This window comes from Xenopus laevis, chromosome 3S (genome assembly GCF_017654675.1).
Source record: "Xenopus laevis strain J_2021 chromosome 3S, Xenopus_laevis_v10.1, whole genome shotgun sequence".
Classification (NCBI taxonomy): domain Eukaryota; kingdom Metazoa; phylum Chordata; class Amphibia; order Anura; family Pipidae; genus Xenopus; species Xenopus laevis.
This window is the reverse complement of record NC_054376.1, coordinates 98,813,757-98,840,223: the sequence shown is the minus strand read 5'-3', so window position 1 is coordinate 98,840,223 and position 26,467 is coordinate 98,813,757. Positions and strand designations below refer to the sequence as shown.

General features: G+C 39.4%; 1 protein-coding gene across 1 annotated transcript; it reads left to right on the top strand.

Annotated features, from left to right (window-relative positions):
• Window positions 1-15,907: 15,907 nt before the first annotated feature.
• Window positions 15,908-19,198, top strand: egr1.S (early growth response 1 S homeolog; the record flags this gene model as incomplete). Its single annotated transcript, NM_001091097.1, is given in 3 exon segments — window positions 15,908-16,045; window positions 16,130-16,165; window positions 16,822-19,198. Coding segments are annotated over 3 exon segments (1,428 nt in total). The 3' UTR covers window positions 18,114-19,198.
• Between the last annotated feature and the right edge of the window lie 7,269 nt (window positions 19,199-26,467).

Sequence of the window (26,467 nt, the reverse complement as noted above, 5' to 3'; positions counted from 1 at the left end):
ATCAGTTTAAAGATGAACAACCCCTTTAATATATAGTCACCATTCCTCACTTTCTTGGCAGCCAATCCAGCTTCTGCAAAAACAGCACCTTGCCTGTGTATTGTGTGTCATAACACAACACATATTCTATATTACATGCAGGTTTGCTACTACCAGTGCAAGCAATTGGTGTAAACAGGTGCTGCTACAGGAGTACCACTGATCATTTGCTGTATATCAGTTGCTGATTTATGGAAGAGGCCATATTCCTTTCTGATAGTTTCTAAACCTGATTCAAGTCAAAGTTAGCCATATAAGCTTATGGTTTTTCCCTTGATGAATAAACTTGCCCATATAATGATGATGAATGGAGATGTAAACTTGTATAAGTGTTGCAACTATTTGAAATATTCACATGCAATTTGGAAACATCCTGCTTCTTTGCACTTCCTTTTGCACTTTTTTCCATCACTATAAAATGTACATACCCAGGTAAGATATGGCAACACAGCACTTGTCTCAAGCTTGTTTGGGAGCTTTATGTGAGCAGAACATCATGGAAACCAGATATTGAAAATAAACATTTGGGATTAATTCACTGCCTGTGTAGTATGCCAAATGCAATTGACATTTGGATATCAATTCTAAAAGAGCTCAGTGAGTAGCTAAAATGCTAGGATAACTCAAATACCATTATTTATGCATTAACACACCCCCCATAAACATTTTTCTTGTAAAATTTACATATTTCAGAACCAATATCCTTTGTCTTTTTTATGTTGAAATGTATATCTGTTCGTACAAATAAGATAATTTTTTTGCAACAAATGTACTCTTCTGTATGAGAGAGGTTTTCATTCTACAGTTCTGTACAGAGCCAGGGATAATATTTCACCCCTATATAACTTCCTATTTAGAACTAAAATCATTGTATTTTATACAATCTATCTGTAATCAGTAAATGTGTGCCCTAAAGCCCTATCCAGCTTCAATATTTCTATAAAAAGAGTTGTTTTTTTCTAAATAAAAAAACAATTAAAGCCCTTTAACGTTGCTGTTTTAGCTCTACTATAGGGAAAGCCACTCATTACTCGATACTGGCCCTCTGCTGCACTGAGCTTGTTCCCCTTTAAAACATCCCTCAAGATCATATTTCAAATAAAAATATTTCAAACAAAAATGAATTGCAGCCTGGATTTTTACCTTGATGTGCTTGGATAATGGTAGATGGTGAACAGTATAATCGAAACAGGGAATATAATATGTGATTTGCAAAAAAATATCTTATTTAAAACAACATAGTTTGTCTACAGATGTCAACACAATTCAATCCAATTTCTAAGCAAATGCTTTGTATGTGACATACAGAAACAGATTGTCTTCTGTCCTTTTGGTGTAGACTGCTCAACAGACTGCATACCCTGTGCTAGTTACAAACGTTTCCAAATATGAAGAAAATATCACCTGGAGAGCACACAAAGAAGCTCATGACTTCACCATAGTGATTTTTATTGCAGGATTAAAATGCAAAACTAAAACCCATCTGATTCATTAGCTAAAGTAACACGGGGAGGCACATTTATCAAGGGTCGAATTTCGAGGGTTAATAAACCCTCGAATTCGACCCTCGAAGTTAAATCCTTCGAATATCAATCGATAAAATCCTTCAAAGCGAACGATTCAAACGATTTTAAGCGACTGATCGAAGGATTTTTCTTCGATCAAAAAATTTTTTGAAAAGTGCTGGGGAAGGTCCCCATAGGCTAACATTACACCTCGAGAGGTTTAAAGTGGCGAAGTATGTAGTCAAAGTATTTTTTAAAGAGACAGTACTTCGACTATAGAATGGTCGAATACTCGAACGATTTTTACTTCGAATCATTGGAATCATTCGATTCGATCGAATTTGACCAATTCGATGGTCAAAGTACCGAAAAAAATATTTCGAAAATCGAATATTTTTTCATTCGAATCCTTCACTCGAGCTTAGTAAATGTGCCCCTGGGTGTTGAGCCTGCCCAGTTGGCCCATCCATGCATGAATTTATTATATCATAACTAGCCAGTTAGTCTGTGCACCGCCAGCCAAAGCCACAAGGAGATATTACCTCAATTGCCATAAAGCTGAATTTGGCATGAACATGTCAAAAGTCAAGGGAAACTCAAATCAACCTTATCTGCATTAAGAGTTGGCATCTACTTTGATGGATACAGCCCCGCACGACTGATTGAATTTAGCTGTCATTGCATTGCCGTGCACTGAAAAATGTATGCATACACACACATGGATATGTTCCTTGAGTCATAATATATTGATTTTATAGAGCACTGACAAACAGAAGTTTACTGGGCACCTCTGCATTTTAGTATGGTTTCTTACCACTTTAATCCTGTAGATCAAGACACAATCTAAATATTTTTTTTGCAATGCCATTCATTTGTTTATGAATAGCGCACTAATGGTCTCACTGAGACATTTACCATTTTGTCATATTCTGCAAGATTAGAACACTTACCTGTTTAGCTAATAACAGCATTGCTGTTCAGAGTCAATCAAAGCTCTGAAGCAGGGCTCTGTGAATTAACAAACTGCCTGTAGACAGAAAGGTTTGAACACAAAGAGCTTGGGTAAAGATTATATATTCATCCACCGCATTTAGTTACCATGGAAGCTTCTAACATTAAGGAAAAAAGATTGAAATACCTTCATTTGTGTGATTTAAATAAAAAAAGACTAGGCATGGGTCCAGTAAAAGATCTCTGTTCTGCTCTCTCAAAAACACAAAAGCCTTTATTCTCTAAATGCTACCATACAAACTGAAGGAGCTGATATTAATGTAATAAATAATGTAGTTACATATCTTGCAGAAAATAAATATACTGATTTTGGCAGAAAATACTGTTTCCATAGTATATAGAGTTCCTGTACGTGCTTGACAATGAAATACGCATTAAAAATGTCAGCTTATTTTTAAGGTACATCTAAAAGATCTGTCTCAGGGCGACAACTGGTAGTCAGCCAGTCTTGAAAGTCCATTAGGAATGGAAAAGGTAGTAGGGTGCGATGGTACATGGCAGGGTAAAAACCAAATGTGTTTGTAGAGAAGAGATTCCTATGTTTAGAAGTGTTGGGCTGCAATGTCAGTTAATTTATTTTTATTTTACCAACCTAAATCTGTCCCAGGTTTCAAGTGAGATCTAAGTTTGAAGATCCGTCCCACTGACTCATATAGTTCTGCCATTTTCTCCCAAAACATGGGAAATGTTGCCTTTTCTGTCAGTGGGGAGGTGCCTGTAGATTGAGGCAGGGTAGGACCTTTACCAATGCAAATTAAAACACAGATATGGACATCAAAACACTGCAAACTTTCAATAACAACTGTGGCTAAATAAACTAACTCTGAATGAAAATAGAATTGAAGGGAACGGGTCTTGGTGGTGGCAGAAATCATTGCATGCTGTTTCAAATAAAGATCTTTAGCTGTGCAAGTGTGTATGTGTGGAAAAATGTATATGTGTGAGCTGTCCATCTTTGAATTTTGGCACCTGAAAGAATAATGTTACTTGCTATTGACTCTCTAATACCTCATGTACACTGGTAAGGTTGAGCAGATTGTAGTCAGTCCAATACATCAATATAAAATCACATCTGTCCACATAGCAAATAACTTGAATTCCCTGAATTGCATTACAGCTGGATAGCCAAGTGAATTAGCTCTGACTATTACAAAGGATTTGCCCTATATGAAATCAATGGTCTGACAGTCCAAATGTTTAGCAGCCTCTGGCTGCAATGCAATTCAGGGAATATTACTCCTTACAACAATATTAAATACAACTGCATGCCAGACTAGTTGGCCTAACTAGAAATATATGAACTAGTTCAGTGAAATGTAAGATTTGTGGAAATGTATCCTCTAGTCCTGCTTTTTAAAGGAACAGCAACATCAAAAAACAAAAGTGTTTGAAAATAATAAAGTGTTTTAAAATAATTAACATATAATGCACTGTTAAAAGCTGTGTTTTTTCTTCAGAAAGACTATTGTAGTTTACATAAATAAGCTGTTATGTAGCCATGGCAGACATTCAAGCTGTAATAAAGGAGAAAAGGCACTGGTTACATAGCAGATAATAGATAAACCCTGCCCAATAACAGTGGGGTTCTATCTGTTATCTTCTATGTAACATGTGCCTTTTCTCATTTTTTTACAGCTTGAATGGCTACCCCTAAGGCTACATGCCAGCATATTTACATAAAGCATAGTAGTCTTTCTGAAGCAAACATGGCAGTTTTATCAGTGCAGGGCAACACTACATTATATTTTAATTACTTTGATACACTTTCAGTTTTTGGTGTTACTGTTCCTTAAGGCTCAAATAACCTCATAATAGCAAGGTTTCAGCAATATCTAGGATATCATACATGCATTCTCCCACTATTCATTCTCAACCTCCCATCTTCTGGTTTAGAGCTTCCCTTGAACCTCTGCTCAAGTTTAACCTATAGACATCATTAAAACAGCACTATAAATATGCCACGTGAATAATCCCTACAACAAATGTTTAGGTCAGTTTTAAAATTTAGTGGGAGTATTTAAGTGAAGCTGAATGCTTAAGGGAAAGAAAAAAAAAACAATTTGAAAAAGTGGGTCCTGTACTGGTCATTAAAAAAGATTGTTTAGCAAAAGAGCTATAATTCAGGTATTTGTAGTATGTAATTAGAGGCATAATGACAGATAATTAACATGTTGGTTATGAAGCATCTATGTTTCCCATGTTAATTGTAAGCATGCGATTAAAAAAACACTATGAGAAATTATGTTTAATAAAAGGTATTAAGAAGTAATGAATGAAACTGAGGTGTGCTGATAAACTGGGAAAATACTACATAATAATAGTAAAGAATGATAAAGATATATATATATATATATATATATATATATATATATATATATATATATATATATATATATATATATATATATATATATATATATATATATATATATATATATATATATATATATATATATATATATAGCTATAAATGACAGCTTCTAACCTTACTGTATAGCAGAAGTGCCCGGAATTCAGATGACTGCATCTACTTCCTTCCTGAAGAAACAAAAACAGTAGAATGTGTTTTTACTTTCAGAATTTGCCCTGTATAATACAAGCAACATTAAAAACAACATATATAATTCTTAATTAAAACAAAAGGTTGAAGCATTTCTGTTTTAATTATGGAACAATGAAATGCAAAAATTTTACTGGTTGCCATTGGTTACTGATGAGCCCAGTGTTAATAAATGAACTTAGTTAACCCACGTATCTCCATTGACTAATGCTTCACATAGTTAACGCTTAAGTCAGGAATGTGTTTTGTAAATGTACTAAAATATGAGTTGCTGGAAATCCTTTAAGATCCCTTTTCACCTTAAAGGGATCCTGTCATCGGAAAACATGTTTTTTTCCAAACGCATCAGTTAATAGTGCTACTCCAGCAGAATTCTGCAATGAAATCCATTTCTCAAAAGAGCAAACAGATTTTTTTATATTCAATTTTGAAATCTGACATGGGGCTAGACATTTTGTCAAATTCCCAGAATTCTGCTGGAGCAGCTCTATTAACTGATTCATTTTGAAAAAAGATTTTTTCCCCATCACAGTATCCCTTTAAAGAAGGCCCCAAGCAGGAGCCGAAAGGTTGGTCTAATATGGGTGGAGTGCAGACCACCTTCATTGTATGTATTAAACTTTTTTGGTTCTAGGCACTCAGCTCTAAGGAAGTGCAACTTTCACACTATATATATATATATATGTGTGTGTGTGTTGTGGGGTTTCTTAAAGGACAAGGAAAGCCACAAAAATAAAATCCAATTTCTACTTTCTTTAATTAAAAAATGTGTACCGTTTTTATAAGAAACCTGACTGTATGCAGTGAAATTCTCCCTTCATTAACTGCTGTGGATAGGAATTGTCAGATGGTCCCTAACTGCTGAGCAGGGAAACAATCATACTTATGAACAGCAGGGGGAGCCCCCGCCTTACTTCCCAGCCATGCAGAATTCAAGCAGCTTTGTTTATGACGATCTCTAAGCAGCCTAGACCACACTGAGCATGTGCAGGGTTAGGGTCAGGCAAAGATGTTTTACAAAGTTACAAGATGACAGCCCCCTGTGGCCAACTTTGAAAGCATAAATCATTTGTTTGATTAGGCTTGTGGTGCAGTAAGTTCATGCTTATGTTTAGTATACGAAATACAGCATTTCTAGCCTTATTCTATTTTAGACTTTCCTTGTCCTTTAATAAATGTAGGCATTGTAATGCATATTATTATTATATATCAGCATGCGCATGATACATCACACTATTTATTACAGCCCAATGGTGACAACAATTTTACGTTCCATTTAAAAAAAAAAATAATAAAAAAATAAAGGCAAATATTTATATATTTCACAAATTTGTAGTCCCTTTCAACACATTTCTAAGTCAATTATTCTAAGAATAATGTCACAGCACCCAAAAGTTCATCTTAAATAATTCACCAAGTTGTTGCGAGTATTCATCTTTATAAATGATAGATGAAAAATTGCTGATGTTCTCTTAAATCATTAAAACCTAGGAAAGCACCCTTCAGCAAAATGGCACTGTGGACATGAGCTCCTTGCAGCAGATGTTGTTAGAGAAGTGTCATTTAGTGCAGACTCCTGTTAAGTTATTAACTCACATGAACGCACAATAGTCTGTGTGACTGCAGGCTACTGGTGCAATGTATGAATGCTAGCGAGAGGCAGAATATTTATCACTTGTGCTCATACATCCAATAGACTGATGGTAACAAGAGGCCACAGTTACCATCAGATTAAGCTATTATATTTCTCCTATTGGGAAACAAGTACTAGATATGTAAACCAATGGTGTGTGTGTGTGTGTGTTTACAAATCTGGGCACAAGTGGAAAGAGTGAACATGCCTCGAATGATCACATTCTTTATGAGACTCAAAGATACAAATTTCTCTTGAGCTGCAATCTCTTTGAAACATTTGTGAAAATGATTGTTACATCACTGCTAATAAAACAGCAAGCAATAAATTGGAATATTCTATTCATTGTACACATTTATAATTAAGTTGGCAATAGGACCAGACTTACCTCATAGTTAGTTATCATTGGCTTTACTATTCTTACCTTCTCTTCAGTCATTTATTCTTTCAAACCACCAATTTATAGACTAAGCTGGGATGTCACAGGACCAGGAACCAAAATATGATTTTTGTGGACACGATTGGGGCCAGGGGAAGGTCAAGGTGCAACATCCAGGGTTTTAGTGGGAGTAGGGCTGGTTTAACAGGACCCGATGGGTTTTTTACTGGTGTCCCACCAGCCCGGTACTACCCTGATGGCAGAGGTAACGCAAAAGCTGCCTCAGGTTGACAGCGCAGGAAATAAGCATGGTTGAACTGTCATTGCTAGTTGCTTTATATTGGTCCTTGGATATTTGTTTATTTCACCTGCAAGACTCACTTAGACTGTAAGCTCTACCGGGCAGGGACCTCCTTCCCACTGTGTCTCTTACAACATAGAACTTTGGCTCTTTGTCCTGATATGAATTCTGTGCATATTTATTCTGTGATTTGTCTTCCTGTGTGTGTGTGTGTATATATATATATATATATATATATATATATATATATATATATATATATATATATATATATATTACTCTTCAAAGGACCTTCATTCTGATTTTGTGAATACTTTAACTTTTATTCATACTTATGTACCCAACATTTCGGCCTCCATTTGGGCCTTTATCATTGATTGATAAAGGCCCACAGGGGCGGATTAATGCCTAGGCATTAGGGGCCCATTAGTGGTAAGGCCCCATAGGTTTTTTTCATTTTTATTTTTAATTCACTGCGGTCCAGGCTCCGCGCCCCCAGGCTTGCTGACTGGGAGTGGGAGACAAGACACTGAAGGCATGATGCAGGTTTGTGGCAGCGTCACAGGCTCACAGCGTCTCTCTGCGTCACAGTGTGCAAGTGCAACCAATCTCTAGATGGGCCGGGCTGACTTTCTTCATGTGGAAGGGCAGTCGCTCACCAGTGACATCACAGGTGTGCGCCGACGATGACCCGCGGCTACATAAGAGCATTGAGCGCGGCACTCTCTCGCACACACGCAGTCAGACACAGGCAGAGCAGACACGCAGTCTGACTGTCTGTCTTCTTTGTGACTCCACATCCACTGAGTCGTCACTCACCATCACTGCTCCTATGAGTCTTGCCATTGGCAATTTCTTTACCAAGCTGCTGCCCAAGTTCAAGTTGCCTATTACTGGCTGCACTGTGCTGCAACTTGTCTCAGTCCCAGGCAGGCAGCTAGCCTAGCTAGAAAGCAAGGCATGGCTGGCAGGGGGGCCCAAGGGGTCAGCCAGAGTGGTGGTAGCAGTACCCTGGTCCTGCAGGCTGCAGCAGTCAGTGCCAGCGAGCACTGGGCCAGCAGCAGGGGGCACCCAGCCGGTCCCAGCAACAGCTGTAGAGCTGCACTGCAGCCAGAGAAAATTTGTAGCCTGCAGACAGTGAAATAATTTCTGCAGACAGTTAAATCATTTCTGCAGACAGTTAATTTACACGGTGGGTGGCGTTTTTTTTTTTTAAAAAAAGTGGCACATACAGCACCGATATAAAGTCCTGCCCTAGAAGGGGGCCCTGTGGAAAGTGTAGCCTAGGGGCCTCATATGTCCTTACCCGCCTTTAAGGCTGAAACTTTGGGGCCGAAACGTTGGGTACACAAGTATGAATAAAAGTTAATGTATTCACGAAATTGGAGTGTGGGTCCTTTGAAGAGTAATACTGTATATATATAATACACAAAAGCCATGAAGATCTTGTAAATTATATCCTTATAAACGGTGAGTAGTGATGTAATCAGTTATAAACAGTGAGTAGTGATGTAATTTCTGTTACAAGACTTACTGAAACTTGTGTACTATAATAAATAAAGTACCCCCTGTTGCAAAATATGAGGATATTATAAGTTACATCGGAATTCTTTATTCACTATATTATATATAGTGGGCTTTGCATGTTTTTTTGAATACACTTGAACTATTCATGAAATATCTCGGTGTTGCTGGTCATTTGTCTACATAATTGATTTCTTTACCTTGCACCCGAGTCTAAACATCAAGAGCGGAGTGCTGCCCACATGGACTTATATATATATATATATATATATATATATATATATATATATATATATATATATATATATATATATATATATATATATATAGGCTGTGGAACAACCAAACCATTAGTTGTGGCTTTGAGTTTTGTTAATAAAATTTGTTTGTTCCTGCTAAGACCTGTGAGGGCGACTTCTACTTACAGAATCAGGGGCGTAGGGACGGAGGAATCTGACCCTGTGGCTGCAGAGGGGCCCAGGAGATATAGGGGCCCCATGAGGCCCTAATTAATATGCAATTTCAATAAATACTGGTAAAACAGGTCAACCTCTAAACATTTTGGGGGCCTCATAAATTATTTGCTGTGGGGCCCTGTAATATCTTGTTATGGCACTGGACAGAATTGTTAAAGTAGAAGCTCCCTGGCCTAGGGAGTGATGTGAAGGATATCTGTGCTGTATAAAGGAATTGTCATAATAATGTTGCAGTAACATAGAAAACAATAAGACTACAGTCATTTTGTCTGGGCAATGGCTGCTGCCTACAGGCTCCAGTAGTTCTGAAGGGGATAGCACCAACGGCTGCTCTAAGTATCTCTCCTCCCTAGAGCTGGGAAACTCTTAGTGCCTGTTACTTAGATCAGAACTGACTTGCACAAGGAGGAGGCTTTAATTATGTAAGAGGGGCGACGGCAATTCTCTTCAGACTGCGAGAGAAAGACACACACAAACGACTGAGGGTATGAGGAAAAGGCGCGCAGAGCCCCGCGCATGCGCACTCCAATCTCAATGCGTCTTCTGCCTGGTCTGGCTGTAGGCAAAGGCAAGCAGTTAACGTGCATCCTTAGAGTGTCGCAGCGCGCTGCCAGCAGAGAATAGTCTATGGTTTGTGCGCTGTGCTAATAAACGTGTTGCGTTATAAACATTGCAAATAATATTAAGGCCCATCCTAATCCCATCCTAAACAATGGCGCTCCAGCATGGAATAATCAGCAATAAAATACTATGTATTAAAAGATTCACACCCACCCATTCCCAGGTCAAAGACAACCCCCCACCTGTTGTTCCCAAGATCTCCTGCACCCGTAACTATGAGTGGGAAAAGCAGAGCTTGGGAAAAGCTTCAGAGAAAGAGGGAGGGGCATCAGTGAGAGAGAGAGATTCCGAGCATCTTGTATCATCAGGAATTTCCCTTTCACAGCACAATGCAGTCATTTAGCCTCCCACAATGAATGAGATGAAAGTAAACACAAGTCTCAAAACACAGAGAGGTGCCAGCTCTGTCCTACCCATCATGAGCTCATTATTATTATTATTATTATTGGTGCTTTAGGAAGCCTGTATTTGGCACAGCATATAAGGATTTGGCCTTGGGTAAATAATGCAGCATGTGAGATTGTGTTCCCTTATTGCTCCTTGATTTGTAAAAGAAATCCCTCAAGATCTGCAAATGCTAAAGTCATGATGCACCAGCTATGAGAAAAGCAGCATAATAATAACCTTTGGGTCAATCATGATTTTTTTTTAAATTTGCAGACGATGACCTCTGGTAATTATAGAAAGTATTCGTTGGTCTTGGATCTTTGTGGCCCAAACCTCCCAGAACTTCTGGAGCCTTGCCCCTTACCAGAAATGGTAGGGTCAGCCTTACCTCATTGCGGCTTTGGTCCATGAGGGGAGTTGGAAGAGGTTATTATTATGCTGCCATATGGATGACCAGGAAAGGAAAATGATGGTAAGTATGAACATTTTTCTCCTTTCCTGGTCACCCCCCGCCGAAAACGCATGGAAGTCGTCAGTGTAGTTTTACCCTAACTCCGCTTGTGGACCAAAGCCACAATGAGATGCATTTCTGGTAGGGGCAAGGCTCCAGAAGTTATGGGAGGTTTGGGCCAGAGAGATCCAAGATCAATGGGTTGATCTCTAATTACCAAGGGGTATCGTCTGGATTTTTTATGAAAAAATCCTGATTCATCCAAAGGTTATTATTATGCTGCCATAGAGATGACCAGGAAAGGAAAATTACGGTGTGTATGAAAATTTTTCTCCTATCAGGGGGTCTCACTTGAGGCCCTCCAGATGCTACTGAAGTACAAGCATCAGTGTCATGACAAGTCATGTAAAAACATTAAAGTATTGTGACATTTAGGTGGTGTTAGACTTATGGTGGCCATTAAAAGCTGCCGACAGACAGAGACGGCAGCTTATTGGCCCGTGTATGGGGCTCTCTGACGGGCTTCCCCGATCGATATCAGGCAGGGTTAAAAATACTGTCCGATCAGTCCAATATCGCCCACCTCAAGGTGGGCATATCGAGCAGATCTCTCTGTGTATGGGCAGCTTTTGAACATGGGAATTATGTACAAATTAGAGGCTAATAAATTCCAGACCCAAATCTGTAGCTCTGATAGATGCTCAAAGGTTTCTTCCTACAGTCATTATGTGACTCTCCATTTACAGCTGGAATATAAATCATTGCATTAGCATTCAAATTGGGTTACGAGAGGCATTGGTAATTTAAAATTGCAGGTTTTGTTGTTAAACTCATACTCTCGCTATTGCAGTATAAAAACGTTAACATCTGGAGGGTTGCCGGTTGCCCATAACTATAGTAGTATACGGGCTTGGTGTTACTACTTTCAGACTGTATGGCTTCCAATCACATTTGCTTTAAATAACAACAGAATTTGTTACCTATTGCAATCATCTGTATCTCTGCAACCGGGAAATGGAAGAACAACAGTATGTGCATATAAGGAATGTGACCTAGTACAGCCGCTGCTACTTCTCTATGGTGCTGGATATCTTGGCATTAATAATATTTATTTTTAAACCCTCAGGCTCGCTTAGCAACCACTTAGCAACCTCAGATTGGAAATGCATTGCAATAAAGGCAGTAAAACCTCAGCACAGTCCATATGATCATTAACTGAATATGGAATAGCCAAAAAGAATTACTGAATTATTCCTTGAAAAATTATCTATTTATTATTAAAAATAATATTATAATTAAATTATAACATTATTAAAAATAATAGTATGCACACCATCTCAAAAGGAGGGGGTTTATGGCACAAACACAATGCAATGTTGCTCTAGTGCTTATGTAAGCCTGGTTTAGGGTACAGCAGAGAGGTAACTGCCCTGGGTCTCCAAAATACATGGGGAACAAAGGTACAAAAGGAAGTTCAACCTGGGGCCTTTCAGCTGTTATTGAACTTAACTGGGTGTACATACCCATCTGCATTTTCTGTTATTGTAGAAAAACAAGGAAAATATATTGGTTATGTTTTAGCTTAAATATCTGAAGCACATATCTAAGTGTTTACCTTCCAATCCTACACCCATTCCATAAACCCGGTGTCCCGCACTGATTATAATGAATGTCAGCTCTTACATTTTATAAGCATCCCCAGTTAAAAGGGTGATCTGACTACTTTACATTGTACTTTAGGTTTGCTTCTAGGAAAGGTACTGTGCAGGCCTGAAATAACATTAGCCCCCATATTAAATGTATGACATGTTCAGATGGTGTGAAAATCTATGCAGGTGTCCAGGCTCACAATATTCATGAACTCTTATCATTAGGAAATGTATTATACAGTGAACAGGGTTATGTAGATATATTTGCAGTCTCACATTAGGTTGAATTTGTTGCAGCATTCTTTTTAAATAAATACTCAAGCTGTACAGTAGAGGAGTGAACTAAAATCTCTGAAATATGTGATTAGTCTGCATCTTTTAAAAAGAAAGAGGACTATCAAATTTTCATGAAAAGTTTGTACAGACTTCAGATGATATGAGACAGACCCAAAAGGGAAAACATTGAATTGTCCTTATAATTTCCCAGTCTACATGATGGACGTCAGTCTGTCCATTCACTGACTGTGTACATAGCACAGAAATAATTTGTGAATGAGGCTGGCAAGATATGAGAAGACTTGTAGGCTACTGCAATATTTGGTTTAAAGAAAATGCTTATCTTTTGTTCTTCCCTACCTCTACTCTTTTCACATGTACAATAAATGCTGTGCTAAATGTTATGCAGATGGGCCTTCAGTTCAGCTGCCAACCAATGCCTGCCAATATGACATGGGAAGCGATTCACCGGGTTCCAAAAAAAGGGTCATTTCCAAGCTGTCTCTGTCAGATTTGGACAAAAACCTTCCTAGTACTCCTGTAAACGTATAGGACCATTCTTTTATCTTTATTAGTCCTTATATAATGTAGGAGAATTTCTCTTTGTGGCACTTGTTCGATGGAAAAGAGCAACTATTGTATAATTTTTATTATTATTATTTATTTATTTATTTTATTCCAGCAGCTTGGCAAAATATTTTGAGTACAAAATGTATATTTCATAAAGTATTGTGTTAAAAGTGACCTGATTTCATAAATGACTGTTTTTCAAAAACTTGTCCTGTTTGGCTGCTGCAGGTTCTGGGAACTGCACTACACCACTTGTGGTACTTAGACACAGTCAAAAGGAATGGTAACTCTTTTTTCTGGTCATCCCTGGCAGCATAATAATAACCTTTGGGTCAATCAGGATTTTTTCATTAAAATTCCAGCCGATTATCCCTGGTAATTATAGAAAGCAACCGTTGATCTTGGATCTCTCTGGCCCAAACCTCCCAAAACTTCTGAAACCTTGCCCCTAATGGAAATAGTAGGGCAAGCCTCATCTCATTGTGGCTTTGGTCCACAAGGGGAGTTGGAGGAGGTTATTATTATGGTGCCATAGGAATGACCAGGAAAGAAAAATTACCTTATGTATGAAACAATTTTCTCCTATCAGGGGGTCTCACTTGAGGCCCTCCAGCTGCTACTGAACTACAAGCATCAGTGTCATGACAAGTCATGTAAGAATATTAAAGTGTTTTCACATTTAGGTGATGGTAGACTTAAGGTGGCCATACTCGGGTCGAGTTGGCAGCTTATTGGCCTGTGTATGGGGCCCTCCGATGGGCTTCCCCGATCGATATCGGGCAGGGTTAAAAATCTCATCGGATAGCAGACCACGTCTGTTTGTTGATATGGTTCCACAATCCAACTGCCCATAGTCCTGCATTATGATTTGATCATTGGGCCCTAGGGCCCACGACCGGATCAGTCCAATATTGCCCACCTCACCTCATATCAGGGAGAGATCTGCACGTTTGGTAACATCGCCAAACGAGAGGATCTCTCTGTGTATGGCCAGCTTTCGAACATGGGAATTATGTACAAATTAGAGGATAATCAATTCCTAATAATATGAGGAATGAGTCGTTTCTAATTTTGCAGCTGTGCAACTGCAACTCCCAGATTATTGATTACGATTGCATTTTATTGTACATTTATAAAATGACAGGTATAGTTAAGCATCCAAATCTCTATGCCACCATAACCACTGGCAGGGGTGTAAGTACAGAGAAGGCAGACTCTGAGGCTAGAGGGGGGCTCGGGAAGTATAGGGGGCCCCATGAGGTCCTAATTAATGAGCAATTTCAACGTATTTTGCTAAAACAGTACAACCTCTGGATATGTAGGGGGCCCTAAAATGTATTTGCTTCGGGGCCCAGTAACATCTAGTTATGCAATTGACCATTGGCAGCCCAGTATTATTTAGGGAGGTACATAGTTGGTTGATTTTTATTATGCTGAAAATGTAATCAATTTTTAACCCTCAAGGGGCAGTTGTGAGTGTGCAGGTGCCGTTCCATAGCAGTCTTGTTGGCAGCAGAGAGGCTGCATGTTGGAAACTCAGCATAAGAGACGGATATATATTTTATGTTTTTCATTGGACCAGAAATAAATGGTGTAAAATCCAGGAAAATGTAAAATCAGGGAAATGTATTATGCATAATATATAGGTGGGACCACAAAATGAAGGAAAACATAAAATCAGGGGATGTAAAATTGAGGTTCCACTGTATATAACATTTTGATGAAGTGGTTTTGTTTTTACCATATAGTAGAGATAAGTGCAGCTTGGGACTGGGAGCGCACTGTGTATGTGACAGAGGTGGGAAGACTGTGCGCTAATGGTGCGCTAATGCAGCGCTCTCTCTGCAGTCTCCCTGCTCCTGTCTGGGCTCCAGCACCTCATCAGCACTTTTTCCCCTCTATGTGAAACAGAAAGGGAGAGGGAGCTGATCCGGAAAGCCCTAAAAAGGAGCAGGAAGGAACCCCGCCGGAACAGCGACTTACATGGGCATAGCCTTACATGGCCTGAGCTGCCGGGGTTTCCGGAAGGTGGTGGGGGAGGCGGTGCTTAGCCGGGATGCCCGGTGCTTGGGATACACCGCCAGGGTGACCGGTAGAACAAAGGCCTGGTTATACTCTCCTCGGGAGACACACTGCAAGCGGCACCGTTCCCAGTCTTGGCTTCCCCGGTTCCGAATGGGTTTGCACGGGGTTCCATCTCCAGTCTTCCCCCTTCCGAGTCGACGTCACGGATCCTCCAGCTGCCCTCCAAATTTGGGCTTCCTGCAGTCCATATATGGCCATGTACGTCACAAAAGGGGCGGGGATTGAAGGCTACGAACGCTTTAAATAGAAGCCGAGCTGTGGCAGCCGCGAGAGATTCCAGCAGGCAGGACTGGGGGAGCCGTGCGGGGGCAGCGATTGCAGAACCGGCGACAACCCCAGCAGCAGCCAGCAAAACTCTAATCGCAGCACCAAACACTGGTTATTATCAGCACAACATACACAGTGCCCCAAAGCCCATTGTACAGAGCGAGAGGGGTGGCCCGTCTCCCCATTCCCTTTAGAAATCCCAGAGGATCGTATGGCACTTGCCAAAACCGACATGCTCGTGTCACCTCTGCAGATTTCTGATCCGTTCAGCTCTTTCCCCCATTCCCCAACTATGGATAACTACCCCAAACTGGAGGAGATGATGCTGCTCAATCCCGGGGGACCTCAGTTTCTGGGCGCCTCAGTCCCCGATGGCAGCGGCTTCAATTCCCCGGTGGATGGAGCTGAGCAATTCGATCACCTTGCAGCAGGTAAGCCTGGACACACACCGTCATTTCTATTAGTAACCCGCTAGTTGCACCTGCACACCCAATGCAGCTGTCACTGGCGCAAAATACAGTCTTTGCTATAGTTAATCTGTATATATATATTTATATAGGGAAATCAGCTTCTTTGTCTTTGCATTGGTTTGTGTCATCTCATATCATGGCTGTCTGACCTGCTAGTCAGTGGTTTGCTGGGAGCTGTAGTTGTAACATAGAGGAATTGCTGCAGATGGTAATTGATAGCATGCTTGTGGGATCTAGCCTTCTCTGTTGCCAAATGAGACATGTAATTCTATAATAACGGACACATATTTGCATGGTCAATAAGACATTCTGCTAAATGAACCCTCCCATCCCATTCAGTCATAGGGTCCAACCTGTGGCCCTCCAGCAGTTATTGAATGGCAGCTCCCAGTAAGGCTGCAGGTGCATGCTGGGAGCTGGAGCATATAGCTGATATAATACTGCTATAGTCGTTTATCATTTAATTGGTAAAATCATCCCCCAGTGATGTACTACAAGTGTAGCCCTTCAATGCCATTTGCTTTGCCTATAGACAGATGCATGTCAGCTTCCTGAATAATTAATGGGCAGTGGGTCTGTTTGTTTACACACTGTAACCTGCTTTTGTTCTGTTTCAGATGCCTTCTCTGAAATGTCACTGAGCAATGAGAAAGCTGTGTTAGAATCCAGCTATGCCAACCATACCACCAGATTGCCATCTCTAACATATACTGGTCGCTTCTCCCTGGAACCTGCACCCAACAGCAGTAATACCCTATGGCCAGAGCCTCTCTTCAGCCTTGTCAGTGGACTTGTGGGGATGGCCAATGTATCCTCCTCTTCAGCACCTTCATCTTCACCATCATCGTCCTCCTCTTCATCATCATCATCATCATCACAGAGCCCCCCTCTGAGTTGCTCTGTACAGTCAAATGAGAGCAGCCCCATATATTCTGCAGCACCAACATTTCCTAATTCTAGTCCTGAGATGTTTCCTGACCATTCACCTCAGCCCTTCCAAAATGCTTCTACTGCTTCCATTCCATACCCACCCCCTGCATACCCTGTCTCAAAGACTACCTTCCAGGTACCAATGATCCCAGACTACCTGTTTCCACAGCAACAGGGAGATGTTAGCCTGGTATCTGCAGATCAGAAACCCTTCCAGGCTATGGAGAACAGAACCCAGCAGCCTTCTCTCACACCCCTGTCTACCATCAAGGCCTTTGCAACCCAAACTTCACAGGACCTCAAGACCATCAACAGTACATATCAATCTCAGATCATCAAGCCAAGCAGAATGAGGAAATACCCAAACCGCCCAAGCAAGACACCTCCACATGAGAGGCCATATGCCTGCCCAGTTGAGTCCTGTGACAGGAGGTTCTCTAGATCTGATGAACTGACCAGGCACATCCGGATCCACACTGGGCAGAAGCCCTTCCAGTGCCGCATTTGCATGAGGAATTTTAGTAGAAGTGACCATTTAACCACTCACATCCGCACACACACAGGGGAGAAGCCCTTTGCCTGTGACATTTGTGGTAGAAAGTTTGCCAGAAGTGATGAGAGGAAGAGGCACACTAAAATTCACTTGAGGCAAAAGGACAAAAAAGCAGATAAAGCAACACCTGTCTCCATTGCTTCTCCTGTTTCCGCATACTCTCCTTCAGCGTCAACATCTTACCCCTCTCCAGTGCCAACTTCTTACTCGTCACCAGTTTCTTCATGTTACCCATCTCCAGTTCACAGTTCCTTCCCATCTCCCACCACAGCAGTGACATACCCCTCCGTTACCTCCACCTTCCAGACCCAATGTATCACCAGCTTTCCCTCTTCTATAGTGACAAACTCCTACAGTTCGCCTGTGTCCTCAGCACTTTCTGATATGTCAGTAACATATTCCCCAAGGACAATTGAGATTTGCTAAGACTTTAATGTGACTGAGTGGGGGGAAAAATACAAATAAACAGGCGCAATCTGAAGACTTCCAAAGCATGGTCTCAGAATGGGTATTATTGATGACCAATTGACTTTACCATGCGAGGCCATTATAAACTGCTAAGCTTTGAATGCCTAAGAAACTGCCATTTTTATTTTACATCCTTTAAACAAACAACAGACATTATTTGCATGGATAATTGAAATAATTTCAACATGATCCTTTCAAAGATCAACTTTTATTTCATTAAAGGGATTTCTACTCTAGACATAATGTATATTGTACATGTGCAAGTTTTTTTTTCAGTTTTACTTTTTTTTTTTTTTTTTTTTAATTTTGGTACTCTTGATGTGAAAATTTTGTTCTCCTTGCATATTCATATGGTATTATTTGAAATGAATAGGACTCCGTTTGTAAATGGTATCTAGTGATTATGCTACCATGAGTTCTTAAGAACAGCACTTATGTATTCGAGCATGTGTAAGAGTAATGTTACGTTTTAATTTCTACTTTTTTTTTGTATTCCTTTTTTTTTTGTAAATAACATCAGATGGTACTCTCACATGTCAGTTGTTTTGTTTTCAAGTCTCAGTAACTTGGTGCCTTTTTGTGAAGCCTTGCTGATGTCTCGACACGTGTATCTGCGTGACCTGATGCGTTGCATCTAGCCTTAAGGTGAAAGGGATTTCTTTAAAGAATGTATAAGATCTTTAAAATAAAATTTAAAAAACAGAAAAAAAGGTACAGAGCGGAAAATTGACAGCTTCAAGCACAGCTTTGTTTCTGTAGAATGTAAGCAAAAACTCAAAGTCTATTTTTGTAACTAAAATGTAAATTTATAAATATATATTCAAAGAGTTGGAATGTTGTAATTACCTACTGAGTAGGCATGGATTTTGTATGTTATAAACATGCAGTTCATTATTTTGTGGTCCTTATTTTTACTTTGTAATTGTGTTGGTTTAAACAAAGTGACTGTTTGGCTTACAACACATTTGAATGCGCTTTACTGCCAATGGGATATTTGGTGTACAACATATCCTCCAGAAAAATAAAATATATAAAATATTTTATTTCATTTGTCCCTCTCTTTTTATTGTGTCTTTCAAAATAATGCTTCAATCAGGGCAGCATTGTTGGTTTTAGGTCTTATTACCCACAATTCACTCATCTACACTGTATAAACAGGATCCCGATTCATTATCTTCCTTATTAGTAATTTATATAGTGCCTGTAAGTTACACAGCGCTTTACAATAATTTATAAGAAAGATGTATCTTACAAAAATTCAACAAAAAAGGTTAAGACTAAAGCTGACAATTACATAAAAACATAGTGTGTGAGTTTGAAAAGAGACAACCAACGGGATATTAAGTGACTATCCAAACTTTTAAGGAGTGGCCCAGAAATCCAATTTACACCAGTGAGGTTACTGCTGTTTAATGGTTTGATACACGCAGGCTATTATGCCACAGGAGCTTCCTTTGAAGGGGACAAAAATGCAACTTCTTACCCTCATAAAAGATAGTCATAACAATTTTAGAAATATATATGCAATTTGTGACACAGTGTTGTATAAAAACAGGGATATTTTTGCACATATACATTGAATATCTAATATTTCTGCAATAGGTACATTAATATGCCATTAATAGGTGCAGTAACGTAGGTGCAGAGTGTGCAGCCGGATACCCCACACCCCTTCCGTCATTGAATAGGTATAAATAACAATGTACCTTTAGATATTTTGAGCTCTAAACCTGTGCTCTATGGTACTGTACTTCAGCCTTCTTTTCATACAGTGTCTTCTTTTTGGGGGAACGCTGGGTTTGCAATCATAGTAAGAGATATGGGGAGCACTACTTACACTCTTCAGGTGTTGTTGCATACGGTGGTGCTATTCCTTAGATGTACGGCCACGTCAACATTCAGCAAAATTTCACAGGAAAGTCAAGCACTTCACCACTTTTAGCCAGTATTATCACTCCAAGTACGAACAATGTTTCGGGGGGTTTGCACCTCTCTTCGTCCCTTCGTCCCCTGGCGAAGGGAGGTGCAAACCCCCCGTAAAGTTGTTCTGTAAGGAGTGGTAAAACTGGCTAAAATAAAGGATTATTTGCACAGCAAGAAGTGGTGAAGTGTTTGACTTTCCTGTGAAATTTTGCAATCATAGTGTCATCATGATAATTACTGACAGTCCATAATTGCATGGTGCTTAGAGGGTTTATTTGTGTATTTGGTATTTTAAAGCTGCCCTGCAGCACCTTGTGTAGTGAGTGCTGTCCCCCAACCTTATCCTACTCGCCTCACTTTTTTTTTTTGTTCTTTACCCCCTGGAATTGCTAGAACATTGTTAAAAAAAAACTACTGTACATTAATATATTCACTTAATCCTGCAGCAGAGAACATTGTTCCCAAATCAAGCACTTACGTATAGAACACCATCTCAGAAAAAGCCGGAAGAGGATCGATCCGTGGAGTTCCCTGGAATAACCCCGAGCCAGTGCAGTTTTCTGCTGATAGGAGCACCGGCCTGGGGTTTCAGGTAAGTAAATACATTCACTTGGATGTGCCTAACATTTGGCACCCCCAAGTGGTAAACGACTTTCCTTCTCCTTTAAATACATCCAGACTCGAGATTTGCAAGTGTTTTCTGTAATGTATTTATAGGATTGTTCTGAGTAGCAAGTGTAGTTACAGATAACTGGCACAACTGTTCCTCAGGGGTATACCTAGAAATGATTGTGCAACCCAGCAACAATTTAAGAGGGCTAGGGTTGCCTCTTCCCATAGGTTTATTTGATCCATTAACTTGCCAAAGATGACAGTGATTGTCCCTTTCTATCATCAAATTTCCAGTCCTCACTGTGTAATCCACTGCAGCATAATTAAACCCTGCACCCATCATTCATCAGATCCCACAGTGCCATATAACAGCAGGGGCCTACCTTCAATTGCCTGCACCCTGTATGTTACAATTTGGCAGCCTATGTCCCAGACTGACATGGCTGCTATAAAAATCTTAGTATACATTACAGACTTTATTAATCGAGTGAACGAGACAGTGATTTAGCTCATCAAACTCAGATTCCCCCAGAAGTATTAGGAAATTCAATCAGTGTTCCACAAAGAAGCAGCAATTACACTGTGTTTAAAGACCTTACTACTAGGTTTCATCTCAAATAATACCATATTAATAGTAGTAAAAGACCATGAAACTGCTGGGGGAGATCATCAGTGGGACACTGACTGAAAAGAATTGTTATATTTATGAAAAATATCTTATTAAAAAAAAAGTTTAAGGTGGTCCTAAAATAATTTTGCTGTGGGGTCCTGTAACTTCTTGTTATGTCAGTGCCTAGGAATGTCAAAGTGGATGCAACCTTTAAACAGTCCAATCCCTTTGTTTACTGTGGAACAATCGTTGGTAAATCTACCCCTAAATGCTTAAAGAATGAAAGAAAAGTGCTTGTTTCTTTAAGGTTAGGGTAGGGCAGGCATTATAGCATCAAGGATACTTGTCAGTGGAGTGTAAAAAAAAATATATATATGTTTGTCATCATTTCATTGTAAACTAACCAGTTCACTCGCTCTCCTTACAGTTATTCCAAATGAAGCATTTGGCTTTCTCATATTCATGTCTGTGTTAAAAAAAACCAAAGCAGACGCTAAGCCTGACCTTTACAGCAAAGGATTAAAACACTTTCTTGACATGTTATGCTAAAAATGTAAATAATTTCTCTGTGAAAATGTTGCTGAATTGTATGTTCATGGATTTAATTTACACATTTTTCATTACAAGGTTATTGCTTAATTGTCTTTGCACATGGGGGCAGCAATAATATACTAGTTTGTACCTTTAAGGCTTCATCAATAGGTTCCTACGTTTTCAAAAAAAAAACATTTAAACATTACAGGAACAGTTAAGTGTAAAAATAAAAACTGGGTGAATAGATAGGCTGTGCAAAATAAAAAATGTTTCTAATATAGTTAGTTAGCCAAAAATTAAATTTTTAAAGGCTGGAGTGACTGGTTGTTTGACATAACAGAACACTACTTCCTGCTTTTCAGCTCTCTAACTCTGAGTTAGTCAGCGACTTTAAGGGTGGCCACATGGGACATAACTGGTCAGTGACTTTGCAATTGGTCCTTAGCATTCAGCACAGATTCAAAAGCAACAGTTATTACCCACATGGCCCCCTCAAGTCAATGATTGCTTACTGCCTTTTAACCAATCAGTGGAAACCAAAAGAGCTGCAAAGCAGGAAGTAGTGTCCTGGTTATTATGTTAGACATCCAGTCACTCCAGCCTTTATAGATCACATATCTGGCTAACTAACGATATTGAAAAAATGTTTTAGTTTGCACAGTCTATCCAGAGTCAAACTGGAGTAATGGGGGCCCTGGGACTGCTACATGAAGGCCCCTCCAGGCAGTCACCGGAGACCCACTCCCAGCTTCCCTCTGTGTGCCTCCCTCTTGCGCCTCCCGGCTTCCCTCTGTGTGAGCGTCAGTGTGGCGTGCACCTGCTTGAACGCCAGTATGTCGCATGCCTGCGCAGCAGCAAAAGTTTTTTTTAATGGGGCGCCCGATCGGGGGAACATGGCTGGGCCAGTCCGACACTGAGTCTATCTATTTATCCAGTTTTTATTTTTACACTGAACAATTAACTGCCATTAAACTGCCTCAGCAGAAGTAGTTTCTCATTGGACAATCAGTTGTTAATAGGGAGAAGTCTTCAGCATATCCAAACAACATGGCTCCTTCAACACTTATGTTTAATTTAAAACACACAGGAAAGTCATTGTTTTCCCATAAAAAGCTCTGCCCTTAAACTTACTGTATATTCAAAATAATGAAGGATTTGCCCTGTTTATAATATATTTGCATGCTCTCTACAAGCAACCATGCTGCACCGGCCCCCTATAAGATCTACTAATTTTCCTAAGGAATCCTTCAATAGTTAGGAAAATGACTAGATTTATAAAAGATAATACAGGTATGGGAGATCTTATCGTGAATCGTGAATCTAGTCTAGAATAAAGTCCATTTTAAGTAAATCATTTTTTAAAAATGATTTCCCTTTTGTCTGTCATAAAAAAAACAGTGCCTTGTACTTGATAGTAACTAAGCTGCATGAATCCATATTGGTGACAAAACAATCCTTTTGTTTTTTTCATGTATAAATGATTTTTAGCAGACTTATGGAATTAAGATCCATTATCTGGCAAACCCCAGGTCCCAAGCATTCCTGATAATAGATCCTATAGCTATACTGATATACGTCAGTTAAATTCAATAAACACATCACAATGAAAGAACATTTAATTTCAAGTAGCATTCCAATATACATTAAACATTTTAAATAATAATAATGTTATCTGTAATAGCTATTGAAAGCAATGCTTGGCTGTCCCTTGCTAACTGCAATCACTGCTGGTCCTGACTACATATTCCACTAATATAATTTAGCAGCAGCCAGCTCTCTTCCAGCCAAGACTCCATTTTCAAATAACGCCTTGCGCACGTCTGTGAGTAACACACCTGCAAAGAAGGAGAATCACAGACGCGTGCAAGGCATGATGAAACACTTTTTTGTGAGTTATATCTTTCCTTTTTTAGGTTGTTGTCTTTTCTTTGTTTTCATTTTGCTTCATCATTCAGCGAGCTGCCTGCTTGAAAAAAGATTACTTACAGAAGATACTTGTTCAGCAAAAATGATTTCAAAAACATTATAGAGGGTGGTTGTTGAAGGAAAGCTTTTCTTATTGAAGAGGGTTTCACAAGCAAACAGAAGAGAAATCTACTAACATTTCTCTTTATAAGGGGTTCAGAAGTCTCATAGCATTCAGGGATATCCCTAACTGACTGTTGAGGGTTCATTCATACTAGATTTAAAGTTGGAGTCACACAAATACAATGACTATTTTTGAAGAAATTTAAGAAGCAAAAGCAGTTAACAACCTTGAAGGCAGCAACCAGATGCATGACATTTGCAGCTGTTTTAAACACGTTTAATTGCAACAAATATCTTTCTAGCATAAGCAAGCATTCACAGGTGCTGGAGGAGGATTCATAAAGCACTTCGGATGGTATAAAACCATTTGCTAGTATTTTTCTTCTTTGCGTTCTGGCACTGTTTCAATTAACATCATCAGACCTGAATACCAAAAGTATTTGCCCTCTCCAAGGTGCTGACTTTCTATCCCCCACCTCCCACCACAGTCCATTTATGATAAAATACCTATGTACCTTTCCTGAATAGATGCAACAAACAGCAAAAGAACTACAAATATGTTGCTGTTTTACATGTTAGCTTTGGCATAGTGCACTTTAAATGCTATTCTTTAGCCATACAGTAAATACAGTAACCCACAATACAATCAGAGAGACCCAAACACGCAGAGGATAACTAAAGCTTACCGTCAATAGGTTTACCATCAATAGGCTAGGTTTGGGAAGTGTAGACGTAGAATATATACTGAAGCTGGCTGCAATCACAATCAGAAACCTACAGTTAATACCATAAGAATGAGAGTCAGGGTCCACAGGTAAACACTAAGCATTTTACAGTAAAACCAATGCCCAAATCAGAGGACATAATTAGAAAATAAGTCAACCACCTCTCATGGAGAGATAGATGGCACTACGGTGCAATAATCTGTCCTACAGAAGTTCGTTATAAAGAAATAATTACCCAATTAACCCTCTTTTATGTGTACCTCTTAGTGTAAGAACATTTTGGGCATGCTTGGGTAATTATACTGCCTCCTGCTCTAATCTGTAGCATCCACAGGTTCTGCATAATTTGACACACCTCTTGAATCATGGTATTAAAATTTAGTTTTCTCAATTTTTCTGGAGGCCACATTGATTGTGTTATGAGATCTCTTAGAATGATTCAATCATTGGTCAGCTGGAGGTGGGGGCAACCTGAACAACTAGGCTTTAATCCAAATATAAAATCATTGCTCTCTGCTTCATTGATCAAGCCCAGAACCACGTATCTTGTTTTTACTAAATGTATTTGTTACGATGACTCCTAATTAACCTAGAATGTCTGTGGTTTGGAATAATGTATACTACTGGATCACAGGTCACTAGTCCAGACATTCAAGGGCATAGGTTTTCTGCAGTGACATAACAGTTGGAGGTAGTTTATTAGTAGTTCCTCAGTAGGCAGGGAAGTATCAAAGCCCCATTACATGCAATTTCTCAGAGGGGTTCCTCAGGTTTGTCCTATGTAGCAGGTAAGTAGATTGTCAAAAGAAAACATAGCTGGATCATATGAGTGTCTCTCCGTCATATTTACAGATCCAGTGGTGCTTAAAATGGAGCTATATGTGCTAATTCCCTTAAAGTTTCATTGTTGGTGAATCATCACAACTAAAGTGGTCTGACATTTCTCAGGGAACCCCCAACCAGTAAAAATCACACAAAACAAATGCTGTAAGAAGCAAAACGATCAAATAACTTTCTGAATGAAAGCATCTGAATAAGAACATATATCTCTGCAATGCATTGTTTGAAGAGACAAGCAATACATACAAGCTTTCTTCTACTGGCAAAGCGAAGCCAGCAAGCTCACTCTTCTACTGAACCATTGCTGGCCCTTTCACAGGCTTATCCCAAGCACAGACGACTGCATTCCAACTGCACCTTGAGAGCTCTGTTCCAAACAAGTGCACTCGTTTTGTAAAGATAGGGAAACAGAAATAACTCCAACAATAACTGCAACACTAGTGCAAGAACATAATTTGATACTGAAAGATGTGCAAGGAATCCTTTTCCTTTCCTGCAAGCCATTAAAGGGAAACTAAAGTCTAAAATAGAATAAGGCTAGAAATGCTGTATTTTGTATATAAACATAAACATGCACTGACTGCACCAGGAACCTAATAAAACAATTTATTTATGCTTTCAAAGTTGGCCACAGGGAGTCACCATCTTGTAACTTTGTTGAACATTTTTGCAAGACCAAGACTGTGCACATGCTCAGTGTGGTCTGGGCTGCTTAGGGATTGTCATAAATGAACAGCACAAGTCAAATAATTTCTGCCATAGAAGCAGATACAGCAAGACTCATTAATATTCAGAATATGCAGACTGCACTGGGCCCTGTGTTGTCATGTAATCTATTGTGGATTTTATAGTTTTTTTATTGTTTAATACAAACTTTCTCCAATTCTCCAGAACCAGTGGCTGCAGCAAAAAAAATCCTCCAAATAGAATCCCAGTTTATCTGTTTAAATCTGGCTCCATGATCTTTGTCCCTGCAGCTGGAGATGGAAACATTAAAGAGGATGTAAAGGCAAAAATAAAATAAAATTTTGACTTTATTA